General features: G+C 39.5%; 1 protein-coding gene across 1 annotated transcript in view; it reads right to left on the reverse strand.

Moving 5' to 3' along the window:
- The window catches only part of PDGFC (platelet derived growth factor C), a 252,820-nt gene extending 237,048 nt beyond the window's left edge, over positions 1 to 15,772 (reverse strand). Inside the window, 1 exon segment of the mRNA XM_037830890.1 lies at positions 14,702 to 15,772. Within this exon segment, the coding sequence (XP_037686818.1) occupies positions 14,702 to 14,819 (118 nt within the window). The 5' untranslated portion in view covers positions 14,820 to 15,772.
- Between the last annotated feature and the right edge of the window lie 1,790 nt (positions 15,773 to 17,562).

Raw genomic sequence — 17,562 nt, forward strand, 5'->3', positions numbered from 1 at the left:
TTTTTAAAGCCAAACAAGCCAACCATGATTGAGAGAAGTTACAGAATGAATAAATGTTAGAATATCAACAAAGAAACTATTTGGTTTTCTTTGCTCACTTCAACTTCCAAATTTATTTATGGCTTCCGTTTCCACTAGTCATCGCCACCAATGCACAGCAACACACATGCTTATATTTCCACACACACCCCCAAATTTTGGGGCCATCCTGGTACAACCCTCACACTCAATTTTACAGGAGGTAAATTAATACCCTAATATAAGAAAGTAGCTTTCCTAAAAGCAAGAAAGCTTGGGATAAGACTTACTATCTAACTCTCAAGTAAGACAAATGAATGTCACCCCAAGTTGGTTATAACAGCAGTTTTATTGTAGACTGGCAGAGTTACAGTAACTGTAAATCATAACTGTTGTTGGATTTCTATTTTACATACTTGTACTTATGATTGTACTCTTGTAAGCCAGAGCAGCTATTTTACAATTAGTTTAGACATGTATGAACTCAGAAGGAAAATTTCAATTTCAATCATCCTATTTTCCTTAAACAGAACCCAGTGCTACCAAAAATGAGGTCAATTCAACTTTTCATATGTGAGTTTCTAGCTGTCTCCCAAAGCTGAACACATATATAAATGTAAATGCTCAAATTTTTAGGTATGTTTTCAAACTTCAGATTAAAACAGCAATAATGGATCTCCATGCACAAAACATAATTAAAAAAAAAAAAAAAGTAAGTTTGTAACACCATTCTCAAGGTAGGACATGGTCATGAGCCTATAAAACATAAAATACATCCCTGAATTTGGCCTGCAAATCTATCACTTAAACATCTAGTAAATGACCCAATTTGTTTACATGGCCCTGTAGCTTTTTATGGCCTTTCCATAAAGAAGTTGTTACATCCATCCCCTTTATTTTGTTTGAAAGTATTTGAATGAGCCCCAAAACCACAAGCCAGTTAAACAAGCTCTACTTAGTTGGACATGGTCTCATATAATTCACCACTACCGGGGAAATTTTCAGAACAATGTATGTCATTTGGAAACACCACACATTCCCACACACCAAAAGTATTTCCTACACTTTATGCAGTTTTAAATGTTTGGCAGATATATTAAATAAGTCCTATTTTTCCATTTTTCCAAGTAAAAATTTGGCATTTGCACTTCTTCCAGAAGATTTGCACCTTCGAGTGTTTTGTTATGGTAGGTTAGCCATTCAGAAATGACTGGAAAGGAAGATTGCAAGGGAAATGTGAAATCCAGGCACCCTAATTGATTTCCTAGGATGCAAATGTTAGTACTAAAAGGAAACCATTTTAAAGCAGTTAATTTAATGGGGTACCCAACCGATGACTACTAGAATTTATCAGTACAGATTAAGGATAAATTTTCTACCATGAAGAAAAAAACTTTTTTTTTAATAAACATAGAGATTAATTCCTAATTTTGCATTCTTGGTCATTCCTTTAAACCTCAGGCATGCTAATATTCTAAAGAAAACAGAAATTAGGCCTACTTTTTAAAGGGTTAGCATGTACCAATTAGGACCTTCAATATCCCAGATTCTGATCTAGGAAACTTCTGCTATTTTTAAATTGCTGCTTTTTCTAGAGACAGATTCTTTGGACTGCAAAGACTAAAGCAGAGGAAAGATATACTTGAACCCATCATGTTTATCTCTGCTATATAAAATTGTATCCATGCTATGAAGTCTATTTTCTTGTATCCTAAAGGCAATTCATTTTCATGCAGAGCTCCAGAAATAATGTGTACTTTTGTTTATATAAATAAATCAGGAACAAAATGCATACCATAGGGACACCACAACTTCTTTAATAGAGAGTATCCTCTAATACCTTTTATTACCTACAACTTAAACATACTTCCAACAAATGAGTCCTGCTTACATTACACCCCACCTCATACAATGGATGAAAGTATCTATGCTTTTCATACCAGCATTATTTAACTTCTATTCCTGTTTTTATGGTGTTCCTAAATCCATGAATTTTTACAAGAAAAACATTTTAATTTTCTCAGTCCTTTCAATGGGTAATCTATGGCAAGTCACACTCTAGTAGCAAAGTCTGAGGTATATATCTGTAGAGGAATTTCTCGAAAATGCTGTATTCTTAAACAATATGCACCTTACTTGTCATCATGACTCAGGTTAAAAATTAAATCTATGGTAAATCAGAAATAAAGAAAGCATGTTACAAGGATGCAAAGGGCCTGTACACAGAAAACTACAAAACATTGCTTAAAGAAATCAAAGAAGACATAAATAAGTGGGAGTACATTTCATGTTCATGGATTGGAAGATTAAATATCAAAAGGTCAATTCTATGCAAATTGATTCACAGATTCAACGCAATCCCAATCAAAATTCCAACAGCTTACTTTGCAGAAATGAAAAAGTCAATTATCAAATTTATTTGTAAGGGTAAAGGGCCCAAATAGCCAAAACATATTGAAAAAGATGAAAGAAATTGGAGGATTCAACTTCCTGACGTCAAAGCATATTACAAAGCTACAGTGGTCAAAACAGCATGGTTCTGGCATAAAGATAGGTATATTGACCAAGGGAATCAAATTGACAGTCCAGAAAAAGACCCTCATATCTATGGTCAATTGATTTTTGACAAGGCTGCCAAGTCCATTCAACTGGGATAGAACAGTTTTGTCAACAAATGGGGCTGGGAGAACACGATATCCTTATTCAAAAGAATGAAAGAGGACCCCTATCTCACAACTTATACAAAAATTAACTCAAAATGTATCACAGACCTAAATATAAAAGGCAGGACCATATAACTCCTTGAAGAAAATGTAGAGAAGCATCTTCAAGATCTTGTGGGAGGCAGTGTTTTCTTAGACTTTATACCCAAAGCACAAGCAATGAAAGAAAAAATAGATAAATGGACCTCTTCAAAATTATATACTTTTGTGCATCAAATGACTTGTCATGAAAGTGAAAAGGCAACCTACTCAATGGGATAAAATATTTGGAACCACATATCTGACAAGGGTTTAATATCCAGAATAAATAAAGAAATCCTACAATCCAACAATAAAAAGACAAACAACCCAATTTAAAAAATCGGCAAAAAGCTTGAATAGACATTTCTCCAAAGAGGAATCACAAAAGGCTAAAAAGGACATGAAAGAATGTTCAACATTACTATTAGGGAAATGCAAATTAAAATCACAATGAGATATCATTTCATACCTACTGCAACGGCCACTGTTACAAAAACAGAAGGGTACAAGTGTTGGAGAAGACAGAGAAAAAAAGGAACACTTATTCACTGTTGGTGTAAAATGGTGCAGTTACAGTTTCGTGGTTCCTCACGAAGCTAAATATAGAATTGCCATATGATCCAGCAATCCTGCTACTAGGTATATACCCAAAAGAACTGAAAGCAAGGACTCAAACAGACATTTGCACACTGATGTTCAAAGTGGCACTATTCACAACTGCCAAAGAATGGGTATCCATCAACCAATGAATGGGTAAACAAATATGGTATATACATTTGGTAGAATATTATTCAGCTGTAAAAAGGAATGAAGTCCTGATGCATGAGACAACATGGATGAAACCTGAGGACATTATGTTGAGTGAACTAATCCAGACATGAAAGGACAAATATTGTATGATCTCACTAATATGAACTAATTATAATAAGCAAACTCACAGAGTTAAAATCTGGAACTTAGGTTACCAAGAAATAGGATGAGGGTAGAGATGGGGAGCTGATGTTTAATTTTTGCAGAATATTTAATTAGGTTGATTGTAACTGTTTGGAAATGGATAAAGGTGATGGTAGCACATTATGGTTAGTGTAATTAACAGCATTGAATTATGTAATTGTGGTTAAAGGGGAAGTTTGGGGCCATGTATTTCACTAGAAGGAAAGCCAGAAGATAAAAAATGTGACTATAACAATGAACCTTTTGTGGAAGATGGCTGTGGTTAATAGTACAAATACAAGAATGTGCTTTCATGAACTAGAACAAATGTACACCACTATAACGAGGTGTTAATAATAAGGTTGTATATGAGAAAAAATATACCTAATGCAAAAGATGGACTACAGTTAGTAATATTTTAATGTTCTTTCATCAATTGTAACAATTATAACAAAGGTACCACACCAATGCTTAGTGTCAATAATAAAGGGCTATGAGGGATATGTGGTTTTTCTTTTTGGAGTAATGAAAATGGTCTAAAATTGATTGTAATCACAACTCCGTGATTGTACAATCTGGAAGGATTCTACAGTGTGTGATTATATCTCAATAAAACTGCTTAAAAAAAAAAGAATGCAAGTTCCTATTTATTCCAAAACAGTAAAGAATGTAGTCTGGTAAGAAAACAGAATATTCCTTTCTTCTCATTTGTTTACATCTTACTTACATTTTAAGCAAATGCTCCTTCTAAGCAGACTGATTTTAAACCTTGCCTGCTGCCATATAAAAAGAAATTACTTTGCTTTAATTACTCCAATTTGCATTTCTAATCATCCCAGACTATGAATGTGTGTGACAGTATGAGAAACAAGCTATGATTTATTCTTCAGTGGAAAGTAAAGGATAAATAATATGACTCTTTAAAAGACAAATGTCCTTATAAACACCCAGCAAAAATAAGTGCCAGAAACAACATGAGATAAGTACTACATAAGCCCAACTTCTGTTAATGGTTTCTGATCTCTGCAGTGGCTAAAGGCAGGTGCAATGAGGAGCACAGAGGCAAAGCTCTATCTTGCAAACACTGTAAAGCTTAAAATAGTATCCACTCATGAACAAGGCTTTTCTAGAATGTAAGTAGCATAGCTGCAAAAACGGTCATGGCATCAAGAAAGCACATCCACCAAGAGAGTTCTGTCATTTCGAGTAATTAAATACCCCAAAATATTTCTAACACTGTATACAAGAGGCCAGAATGAACCTCGCTAGTGAAATGATGCAGTTACTGAATACTGGGTTCCATCATAATTAATTTTCCATGAAACTTGGAATCCCTCCCCTTAACAGTATTAAGGCTATTTTCTTTGCTTCTTGCAATGCAATAGCTTCATTACATTAACTCAGTGTGCTAGAAATGCCTCCCTTTTATCACAATCTCCTGATCCCTCACCCGGTGGTCTTATTTTTCATGACATCCATTTTGTGAATGAAGTGTGAAAATAGCTCTTTGTTTACATAAAGAAGGGAATATAGAGTGGTGAGGACACAGGCTTAGCTTATTTGAGTGGAACTGAGGCTGTGCAGCCTGCCCTTCTAACCAGTTCAGAACTTCCAAGCATGTCTAATGACTGAAACAAAATTCCAGCAATAAGCAGTTAACTTCAGACACCAAGCAAAACTCTTGCTACTCGGCTACTCTGCGCTTGTTAGAAAACAACTGAAAATAAAGGTTTTTGACTAAATTCTAACATGAAGGCAACTTTTTACTTTGTTCTGTTAACCGCAAACTGGGCAGGAAGCAAACACCATCAGGGGTTTTGAATGCATATGCCCAGGATACCTTTCCACTTTTTTCCTGCCTCTATCCTTGTCTGACACTCTGAGACTTCTTGTTCTCACACGATAGGCTCCTTTGTGCCTCCATTCTCTTGTTCCAGCTCTTCCCTCTGCCTAAAATACTTTCCTCCATTACCCTCTCAGAACCACTTCAAAATATGTCACCTCCTTTGCAGAAGCTTTTTTCCTTGCACTTCTTTTGCAAGCAGAATCAACCACTTAGTAAATCGATAAAGGATTTTTGGAAGTGAAATAAAGCACTTTGTGTTCCCACAGCACTTTGAATGCAGCGCTAACAGACCATGAGATAAGGGAAGGCTCTGCCATCCCTGTCAGTCTCAGAGTTTTCAAGGACAGAGACTGCATCTGATTTTTCTTTGTATACCCAGCACCTAGCACAGAGCTTAGCAAAGACCAAATGCTCATAAATATTTGCTGAATGAAAACTATGTGCTAGTAAAACGTTAGACCATTTAACTTATGAAGGAAGAGGCACGTGGCACTGTAGGAGTCAGACTTAGGTCCAAACATTTACCAGCTGTGGGACCTTATTTAGCCCAAGAAGCCTCAGTGTTTTTTCAACACCTCATGGGGAAGTTATAAAGATGAACTGTACACCACATGCAAACACTGAGCACAAGTGTAGCACCTAACAGGTGCTCTTCAATTGTTAAATATCACAAAACTAAAGGCTCTTTCGGAGTTGTTCAGACCCATCCCACTTCCCCCAATGAATGCAACCAAACGTTGCCTCTCACATATCCTTCCTGGCAGATCTTAGTGGTTTCTTACCCAGTACACAGCAGCAATACAAATCTATATCCTTCCACTCGTAGTAACGTGCCTTGTGCTGTTGGAGGATGTTGGTTTGCCTCAAACCAGATTTCCACTTTATCTCTATTTCCTAAACCCCTGTAACACCTCCATACACACTTCATTTGAGTGAGAAATGACTCATTTACTATTTGACAGGGAAAAAGCCAAGTATAAAAAGGTATAGTTTGAAAATAAAAGAGGAATTAAGCAGGACACCAAGAAAGCCAAAATAGTGAAGCCAGACCAGCAAAAATGTTTGATTTAGAAACAAGGCAAATATCCAGGAGGAGAATATTCAGTCATCAGGGAACTGGAAGTAACCACTTGAACATGGCATATGCAGTCTAACGTGAGTTCAGATAACAGATAAAATTAGCTAAACTAAATTTAAAGATGTTTTCTCATGAAATATAAGTCAAAATAAGGAGTTACCAAAAACATCACAACTAAGCATGACTTAAATGAAAAATTTAATTATTACATTTCTTCTTCATACGTTTAGGTCCTTCTGTCCTCAAATTTAGGAACTTGACAAACAAATTTTTAAAAAAGTAAATTCTCTTTTAGGCAACCCATTCAAGACTACAGCTATTGATTTTAAAGAGAAATCTGTACTTCTAACCAGAATATCATATACGATACAGTATAAATCTAAATCAAGGACACTTTTAAATCTATTTTAAAAGAATAAAAGGCATGGTTTCTAGGGCTCACTAAACCATGTTTATTCACTCATTTCTAGGGTACTTTTACTAATGAGACATTCTGCTAAATAAAATGTTCAAAATTATTTTTAAAAATTCCTGGTGAAACCAACCATTTCAATCTTAACCATCCCCTTCACTGTGATCTAATCTTAAACCAAAATATGAATATAAACATCATTCATTCAATGATCCTGGTACACCTGCTTAATATAAGGCTCTACCATAAAATGTTGACAATTCTTAATAGTATCAATCCCAATCTTTTGCCAAATTGCCATATTTCTACCCCAACATAAGTATTACAATATATATTAGCCAGATTATCTGTAATATTTGATCAACGTGATTATTCTAAAAATATTTTCTTTGGCATTCTTGTAGATAATGTTTCAGGAACAAGGGAGTCTCACCTCCCTTTCATCCTGCAAAACATGCTATAATTTAAATTAACAAAGAAATGCTCTTATGCAAAGCATCTGAATTTTGAAACTAGAATTCCATCTGTCTAACTGGTTGTCACATAAGGAAAAACATATCACCACATTTGCAGTTTACTATCCATGCACTCAAGAGTGATCTTGACAAAGTCACCTCAGCTCTCTAAGTCTCAATTCACACAACAGTGAGGATAGGCTTTTTGGGATCCTTCTAGCACTAACATTCAGTATGCCATTTTTGGTGCTGATTTCTAGCCTGGGCAAAGTTTCTTGGCATCTGGGAGCCACAAACAAAAGATGGAAAGCACCTCTATTTTAGAGGTGAGCCAGTCATTCACCATCCCTAAGCCCTGCCTCACAGCTTTCAATGAGCAATGTTCATATCACATGACAACTCCCATCTTCAGAAAATATTAAGATACACACAGCAATGGCATTTTTAAGAGTGTAACTAGCACCAATTCTAGGAAACCAACCAACCTGGCTGGTACCTGCTCACTTGGTAACATAGCATATTTACCAAGATTGTGAAATAATACTCTAATTGGCACATCCCATTACTACCAATAAGTAAAGAGGTTTATCCTCCTATGAAAACAAGTCAAACAATGTCAAAGATCCAAGACCAACAAGACATCTTCAAGACGGTCTGCTATTTTAGTCACCACCAGTCTTACTCTAATAAGGCACAGCACTTAGAACCATTCAACAAATATTTATTGAGCATATACTATATACCACTCCCTGTTCCAAGTGCTAGAGATTCAGCAGAGAGCAAGTCCAACAAGGTCCATGCTCTCAAGGAACTTAAATTCTATGGCGAGAAGAGCAGCAGATAGACAATAAATAAGATAATTAATAAACAAAAAGAATATCAACGAGTGCTCTTCATTTCATTAATCTTGATGTGATAGAGTGGTAAGAGAAAACACCTCTCTGAGGAGGTGATCCACTTACTCTAGGTGATGGGAAGGTACGAGCAACGGAAAGGCAGCAGGCCCACATTAGCCAGAGAAGCAGGAACAACAACTGAGGGCTGCAATCCCATCCCAGTGTGCCATGTCTCTTGTCCCACATCTCCCCCAAACCTGAGGAGTCAGAGCCAAAATAAACGCAGGAAGGAGGCTTGAAAGAGGCTGTACCCCTTCCTTAATCCAGGTTCTTCAAGCCATGGATCAGGCCTGAGGTGCCAAGCAAGCAGAAAGAGAGGAGTTTTAACTCCAGTATGAACTAAAGTGTTCATGCTAACAACGTCAAGGTGTCTAACATCAAATGCAGCAGGCCCTCGGCTCGGGCAGGATGGAGCCAGCAGGGTTGGAGCAGTGCTCTCGAGGCCTCCAGGTGTACCAGGCATTAATCTCTAGTTTCTGGACAATCAGATGGATCTGTTGTCCTCAAGGAGGAGCAGTGACTCCTTCCCAACCCACAGGATGTATTTCAATTATTTAAAACCAATATTTAGTAGTGGCGCATATCAGCGGAAAATCAACCACTGGAGGTGTCCTTAGGGAAAGGGGATGTTGGAAAAAAAATTAGAGTTAGAAGCAGTGTTAGAGAAAAATAATAAGCAAAAATTTTATCACTTATTATTTATTTAATAAAACAGTTATATATAGTTAAAACACTTAGATTACAATTTAGTCAACATATGATATGTGACCAAGAGTAATACAGCTGACGGACGCCACAAGAGAACAAAAAGATGACTGAACTCCTTGTCAACAAATGGTGAAGAGAACCAATATGACTGGTTGACTCACTTTGAAAGAAAAAAATACACTTTTAGTCCTGAAATTCAAATCAATGGCAGCTTGCATCTTCTAAATAATGTTTGAAAATATCAGAGATCCCTTTTCCCTATCAAGTTGTGCTAACATCTGGAAAAGAGGTATAATGAGAATGACTGCTGAAATATCAAGCCCTATGGCAGCACTGAAAATTTCAAATGGAAAAAGAATGCCTAAAAAATGTTTTCACTAGAAAGAAATTAATTGGACTAATTACTACAAAGGACAGATTGGGCATAAAGAATTTCTTAACAGGGATGGTATGGCACTGATATAGATAGGCAGGAATGACCCATTTTGTAAGACCTCTCATCAATTAGTTCAACTTGTCCATTCACACACAACAATTCACAGAGTTGTAAAAGGCAGATTATGACCAATTTATAAAAGATTAATTTTAGAGCATAAATATTCTACACTCGGTTAGTATTTTTTTTGTACAGCTATAATTAAACAGGACCCGTCCCTCAATCATTTCACTCCGTAATCTCTAAGTCCAAAGGACAGGTGGAAGATAAGGAAGAAAGATTTAAAAGTCAAACTTTAAGTAAGACTATTGTACAGATATTTGGGGCATGAAAGGATTTTATGGAGTCGGGTTACACTCGAGTGCAGAGATAGTTCAAACTAGAGGTTTTACACACCTGAACCTTTTGAACTGGTCTGGTAGCTTCAACAGAGTGCTTTAGATTTTAGTAGAATATCCTCTCCTCTCAGGCATCACAATGCCTTTTGAATTCATCAAGAGCAGGGACATGGGTGGAGGAAGTAGGTAAGAGTCAATGTAACTTATTTTTGACACGGAAAGTGAAATCATCAATGGCGGTTAGCCAGAAGCAAAAGCAGAGAACAAAACATCCTAAATTAAATAAGCAATACCAGTTTGACCAGGGACACAAATTTCCCAATCACAGGCATTTAAAGAAAAAGAAGTCAATGAATATTCCTGCTGTATATAATGTTTTCAACATAAAACTATCAGAAACATTAAAATTAGACTAATGAAATAGAGGGACTTTGGTTATGACTTCTCCATCTTGGTTGTTACAAATAGAAGCTTATGGGGAAAAAATTGTAGCAGTCCTGGAAACTGTTTGGGGGGTGCACTAAGGATGCTTTGATTCAAATATTATTTATTTACTACAGATCATTTATTGTTCAACTTTGGTTTCTAAAATAGTTGTGAAAGTTTATAGATAAAACTTAGATTACTAGCCCTACAAAGGCTGAAAAAAACATGAAGTGGAAGTGAATATAAATAAGAAATATAAGAAAGAAGTTTCAGGAAAGATGAAATAAGAATAGGCAAAGCTAAGATTTAGGTGCTGGAGGCAGAGATACATAAAAAGTGACAACACTGAGGGAAGTTAGTGTCTGATCCTAGCATCTATTTACAACTAATTAACAAATTATACACTGGTCTTTGTAGAATCCTACATCCTTTATACCTTCAGAACATCTCTGAGAGGTAAATACAAAAGTATAACAGATTAAATGTCAAAGATTTTGTGAACAATCTGTAGGAGAAGAAAAGTTACCATAAAATACAATAGGGCTTTCTGGTTACCTACTGTGAAAAAGAACATGCACCATTACATAATGGTACTTTGCTTATTCAACTTCCTTAACTATCTGGAACAGAGCAGAGAACCAAGGGGAAGCTAAAAAAAAAAAAAAAAAAAGCCTCTGAATAACAAAAATAAATGTCACAAAGGTCATGCACTAAAACTTACAGACTAACTCAAAGGAAAGTCCCTTTGGTCCTCTCTCAGGGCCTATTCACTCTTGACACTATTCCAATGATTGTGATTATCTGTTTTTCAGTAAAATCGAACTTAGTAGCTGCCACCCAAGAAGAAGGGGGAGTGGACAGGGTTTTGTTAGACATAGTCACATTGGCAGTGATAAGAACAGCAAAGTCTGAAAAAAAGAGAGAAAAAATATAAACACAAGATATATGTGCTCAAAAACACATTATTAGGGGGTCATTTGTCCTCAAAGTAAAGGGCCCTACATGTCACAAAAGCCCTTGAGGACAAGAGCACATACAGTAAGAGATGTTCATAATGGCAATCCAAACTAATGGAGGCATGTTCCAAATTTACATTCAAAATAGTTAAGGAAAATGAGTAAAGTAAGAAGCATGTTCTAAGCCAATGGATAAATTAAAATCACTCACCCATGATGCATGGTGGATGAGACATAGCCTCACCAACAACTTTGTGACTGCCATCTATTTCTGCTATATGCAATAAGCAAAGTAACTTGTTTCATTATGTATTTTGTTGTACTTGATCTACTTTACTACAACTCAGAAGCATTATCCCAGAACTTAATCATCTCACAGTAGGCATTCATACCTAAAAAAAATTAGCATACAGGGATATTGGCAATTGTTCCCTTAGTCATTCGGGCAGTAAACGCCAGAAACTCTCCCTGCAAGTCAATGTTTTTATCTTGAATCACTTCCCTTAAATTAAATCTGGAGCCCCTTAGATTAGATGTTGAGGCTTCAGGATTAGAAGTAAGGTTAAGAATGAAGGACACAAATGCAAATTACACTATTGGAGAGTAAAGCTATTTTTACAGGAAATGGCAAGAATGGCAATCGAATATTGCCAAAATCAGATAAGTAATAGGGTAAATGGAACATATTCCCAAAACTAACTGTGAAGCATCCCTACATGTCATGTTCCAGTCTAAATCCATATGACTAGCATTGACTAGAGCAACCAATTTCCCTTTACAGGTAAGTTATTATTATGCCACTAAGTTAATATTGGAATGGAGTAGACCAGGGGATTTGATTGAGTCAATACCTTTTGAGACTTTGGAATACTAGAGGAAAGAGAATAGATGAAGAATCCTTAAAAGAAAGAATGAACTATCATAGTCACAAAAGGCCAACTTGGACTTTTCTGATTTAGCACTTAGGAGACTCTGCACAAAATGATGCAATGAACGAACTGTGCCAGTGGCATTTTCTGTGTGACATCCTGAGAAGGCTTTCTACTTACAGAATTGAATAATCATTTAAATAGACAAAGCAAATAAGTCAATCAAAAATCAACCAATGAGGAAAAAAAAAATAAAAAACCACATTAAGGAATGGAAAATTTCAGTCAAAAAAAAAAAAAAAAAGTACAAGTTTCAGCAAATCTGATCACATTCCAGGGAGATCTTCTTTATCATCTACCTGTTATCCTCAAATCTTGGATGGAACCTTAATGAAAATCAACCTGATATGTGCAGGAAAATAGCTCTATATTGCCCCCTAGTGCTGGCCTGTCCCACTTCTCCTTAGGCTTAAAGCTAGAAGGTGAGTAGTTAGCCTACCCCTAGTTACTTCCTGCTGCCAACCCCTCAAGAGCTAAACATAGCCCAATCCTCTGCCCACAGATTAGGAAACAACCAGGATATTTTTAGCATCATGCATCTTAGGAATGGAAATGGCCCAGCCTCTGGTGGCAACAGAATGTGGGTGGCCTGGCTTAATGAACTCTCCTCTCCTGAGGGTATGAAATTACTCTGGATGCTACTGGCAAAGAGGCCAATGGCCACATGAGAGCTCTGGGGACCATTTCAAAGTGATGAAGGCATGTGGATCACAAAGAGAGGACTACAAGGAAAGGACAATAAGAGGCGCAGGTAGCAAAGAGAATTGAGGAAGAAGACAGATGTCAGGCACAGGCTTGCTAAGGGTAGGGGAAACAGTAGCCAACAAGAAAACTCAAAGATAGGGGACAGAAGCCAGAAGTACTGTGCATTGTTGTCATTTGAGGGAAGTCTGTCTAGTAACAAGCAATATTTTGAACTGGACATTTATTTTACATGAGGAAGAACAAAGGCTGGTCTGATCTGTTTCCTGCCAGGGTAAGGCTGGTGCTGTGGCTTCTTTGATCACTTTCTCCCAGCCCTCTGCAGCTCCTGTGATTAGAGATACATCCCTAGGCTGCTCTTTGATCAGCAGCTCAAGTGGCCTGCAGGTGCCATGTGCCATCACATTAGCAAGTTGTAAGAAGCAACCACATAAATATTATTGATGGATAAATGTGGTACTATGCCTTGTCACACATGCAACAATTAAAATAATATCTACTAAAGTCCTAGGAATCCTTTATCTATTTTTGTACTCAATAATTTTCAGTTATCTTATCTTAAAGATAAACATATCAGAGGGTTTTGGTTTAAAATTGAAGCTTTGAACACCCCAGAACTTAAAGAAAATGTTACCAAGGCCTCAAAACATAGTACATACCAATCTCATTTTCTAGGTTTGGTGCCTGTGTTCATTTTGCCTGGTTAATGAAGTGACAGCATCCTTGCAATATGAACAGATGACATGCAAAGCAGTAAAAACATGTAAGTTTCTTTTCAAATAACATGGAGACACTACTTGTAAACAAGGTGTTTCATGTTCTAATTTTAGACAGTCTACATTAACATTGTGGTTTCATGTGCAGTATAAAATTTCCATGTACAAAGTATTCTCAAAAATGATTTCATAATAGTAGATCAAGAGAAAAAGAGTTTAGAAATGGAATGATGTAAATCATATGGGGTTCAGAGGCTAAGCAAATTACACACCCTGAAGCTGCCCTGACTTTATGAAAGGAGCCTTTCTCCAGCACTGAGCAATCCCAGCCCAAGGGAACGTGCATCTGAGAGTTTTCTAAACATTTCAGGTACACATGAAAGCTGAAAGTAATTCTCATTTCCTATGCAGGATTAAGTCGTTTCCAGCACACACAAAACAGCAGTCATTCACCAACACATAGAAAAACACACCACCAGAAAGGTAAAGACTTCAGACTACAAAGGCACTTAAAAGAAAAAAAAAAAAAAAGAGTGCAAGAGAAATACATTTTTAATCCCCCTAAAAAAGTCCACACGGCCTCCTGACCTCCGTGTTTCCTATCTTCTGAATGATTAATTGGTGCTTCTCTACCTCTAGTGCTCTAATTAATGCATCTGGTACATTTCCTGAAGCGTTCTCCACCGCTCACTCCCCACCCACCCCGCCAAAATAAAAATCTGAGTTAAGTCAAACATGCCAAGACTCATTCATTTTGGATTCGTTTTTACACGCAGTTCTTGAACTTCCAACTCTGGCAGTGAGAGGTCCTGCAATGTGCTTTTGAACTGACTGACGTTCCCAATCGCTCCCAGAATGTCCTCTCTCCAGTTGGGGCTACAGTGGCGTTTACGTTGCCCTGTTAGAGCTTTGTGGCTGTTTCCAAAGTTGCAAACTACACGTAACCTCCAAACGTCCATGCTAACGAACAGAGCGCGCATTTGCATGGATAGAGAGACGATAATACCCTCGCAGGCTGCTTTACATTACATACCAAGGCACAATTCCAACGTAACACACACAAACACAGCGAGAAACAAGAAGGGAGAGAATGGGTGAGACGTCTTACCGTTCTGCTCCTTGTTGCTGGAGAGCTGGAATTTACTACTCAGGTTGGACTCCGCATGAGTCCGGTGTCTCTGGCCGGCCAGGGCAGATGTCAGCAGGAGAAGCCCGAAGAGGAGCATTTGGCTGACTGGGGCGAGAGCTCACTTACGGCGGGCACTTTCGAAGCAGCGACTCCCGAGTCTCTTTCACCACCTCCAGGGGAAGGCTGCACTGGGGTGGAAGCGCCGAGCCTGCTCTGGCAGCAGAGAATCGCAGGGTAGTTTCCACATAATCCCATCCAAAACTTTTTCCTAGAGCCCTCTTCTGTGTCTCCAGTTTTTGAAAAGGATCAAAGCAAAACCTGGACCTGAACCAGTTTCCCAAGGTTTAAACAAATCCTGAGCTGTGCCGAAGTGGTGGGGGTGGGGGTGAAGGCGAGGGAGGAAAGAGGGGGTGGGGACGCGGGGGAGACGGGAGAGCGGCGAGAAGTCACCGGAGAGTTGCTGGGAGCACCTGTCAGTTTAGGGGACTGGACAGAGGCGAAAACTCAAGGGTTGCACGAAGCCAGATTGGAAGCGAGTTGGCGGCGTGCACTATCTGATCAATAACAAAGCTGCCAACTGATGCGGCTCTCCGGGCGCCCCTCTCCCTCGCCCCACCCCCACCCCCGAAGGGGGAGGGGGAAGAAAGAAGGCGAGGGCGGCGCGGTGTTTCCCCCGGGCCACGGAGCCGCAGGGTTCGGGGGACTCCCGGCCGAGGCCGCCCCGGGCGCGGGCGGAGGGAGGCCGCTGGGCTCCCGCTCCACCGCCCGGCACGCAAGCCTGCGCTGGGTCCCGACCGCCGCAGCACGAATTCCGGCACCTGGCTTGAGTTTTCTGCGACCAAAGTTCACCTTGTTTGGGTGGGTCTCCCTCTCCTCGAAGCCGAGGAAAATTCGGCAGCTCCGGATCACTGCAGGGTCCTGGTCGTTCCCCTCCCTCCCCCCACGCCTTGGGCTCGGCTCAAACCTCGGGGCTCCGAGCGGCGTCTCCGCACGGGTGAGACAGAAGGCCGGGGTGGCCCGAAGGATCCGGCTTGTCCCCTCCCCTTCTCCACCTTCCCCCAGCCCGGCGGCAGTCGGGAGGAGGGGGCCGTGGGCAGAGCCCGGGCGGAGCGCGCGGCGGGCGAGCGAGGGAGGCTGAGCAGCTCTCCCGCAGGCGGCGACTGGAGCGGGGGTGGGGGGGGGTCAGCACTGCAGGAGGCGCAACTCCTACCCGAGTCTGCTCGCGCGGGCTTGGGCCGCCAATTGGCCGCCCAACAGGTGCTGGCACGGATAGGGGGTGCTTGCGGGACTCGCTACACGCAGGACACCCACACGGCCCCGGCAGGGAATGCAGCCAGAGCAGCCCCCGACTTCCTCTCTACAAAACCCCCCCTAACTCCAAATAAAGAGCAGACTGGGGCGATGATGGGTGCTGCAAAACCATCAAGTGGGAAAGAACGTGCTGCAACTCCCTCTTCCCCTGGCCCGGTGGCCGTGACTCATTAATTTCCGAGGGGCTCCCTGCATGGCTTTGGTCAGTTTCTAGACTGAAGGAGGAAGGGAAACTGGAATTCAAAGACTTCCTCCAGTTTCCAGCATTCTGAAGCGGGATGGATAAAACAAAAAGTAAAGGCAAACAGCCAAAATAATAAAAACAATAACCTTCACTCACTTACCAAATATTTATTGAATGCCTACTATATCAGACACTGTTCCAGAAGCTGGGTCTGTAGTAGAGAAAACAGACAAAAATCCCTGCCCTCATGAAGTTTATATACTGATTGGGCAGCATTAAATTAATATCAAGCAAATGTTGTGGCATGCAAATCAGAATATAATCCAACCTCTTCCTAGGTTTTGTCAAACTAGTCCATGCAAGCAATGCAACCACATGCGGTGCTCCACAAAGGATGGGAAGGAAGGATACGGCCTGCAGAAACAGGGGAGGAGTTTGAAATGTCACTTTTTAAGGAGCTGCCCTTTCTGGCCTTGCAAGGTCAGCTACTGAATACTGGGAAGAGCTCCCCTGAAAATGATCCAGGGATGCTTGGGCTGGGATGTGAAATCAAGATAAAGTCCTTAAAACTAAGGAGTGGCATTTGGGCAGAGGCACACTCCTACTGGACCAAACCAGGAGCTGACCTTTCCTCAGCCATGATGAAAATGCCAAGGCCTCTTCCTATATTTGGACACCAACTGACTGACCAACCAAAACAATCTGCCTGGAATATCCTGGTCCTCTTTTTTTTTCCTACCTCTTAAAACCCTACTGGACTCAGCTCCTCCTTGAAACCTTTACCCACCTGTCCCATCCATTCATTCTTTAATCCTCTACCACTGCAGAATGCTACATCTAAAGGCAAATAAGGCCCAGCTTTTGGCCTTAAGAAATTTACAGTTTGATGGACATGAGCCATGTTATTTTATTCAACACCAGTATAGTCCATATGTGCAATGTATGTGTTCCAAAAGTGTTTTGTAGACTTGTGAAGGAGAAGGGAGTGCTCCCACTTTAATAGCATAATGAGACATTATATAAAGGACATACTTTATGAATCCATTTTATCTATTTGTAATAAAAATAATTACTCCCCAGTTTTTCTATTTTTGTGTTTTCTAATCAAGATTTTTCTAAATGAAGCTATTACATGTCCATATAGTTGAATTTCCTGCCTATCCCAATAAGATCTGTTTCTGTGTGTATGTGTGTGCATGCTCAAATTAATCCATTTGTTTTCACCAGACTGTAAGGATGATGACTTCTCTTTATTTTGTATCAATTCCTATTGGTTAGAACAGTTTCTGGCACAGGGGGATAATAAATAAACACTTTTTCTGATTGGCAGGTTTCTTTATTAGAG

This window comes from Choloepus didactylus, chromosome 3, assembly GCF_015220235.1.
Source record: "Choloepus didactylus isolate mChoDid1 chromosome 3, mChoDid1.pri, whole genome shotgun sequence".
Taxonomy (NCBI): Eukaryota; Metazoa; Chordata; class Mammalia; order Pilosa; family Megalonychidae; genus Choloepus; species Choloepus didactylus.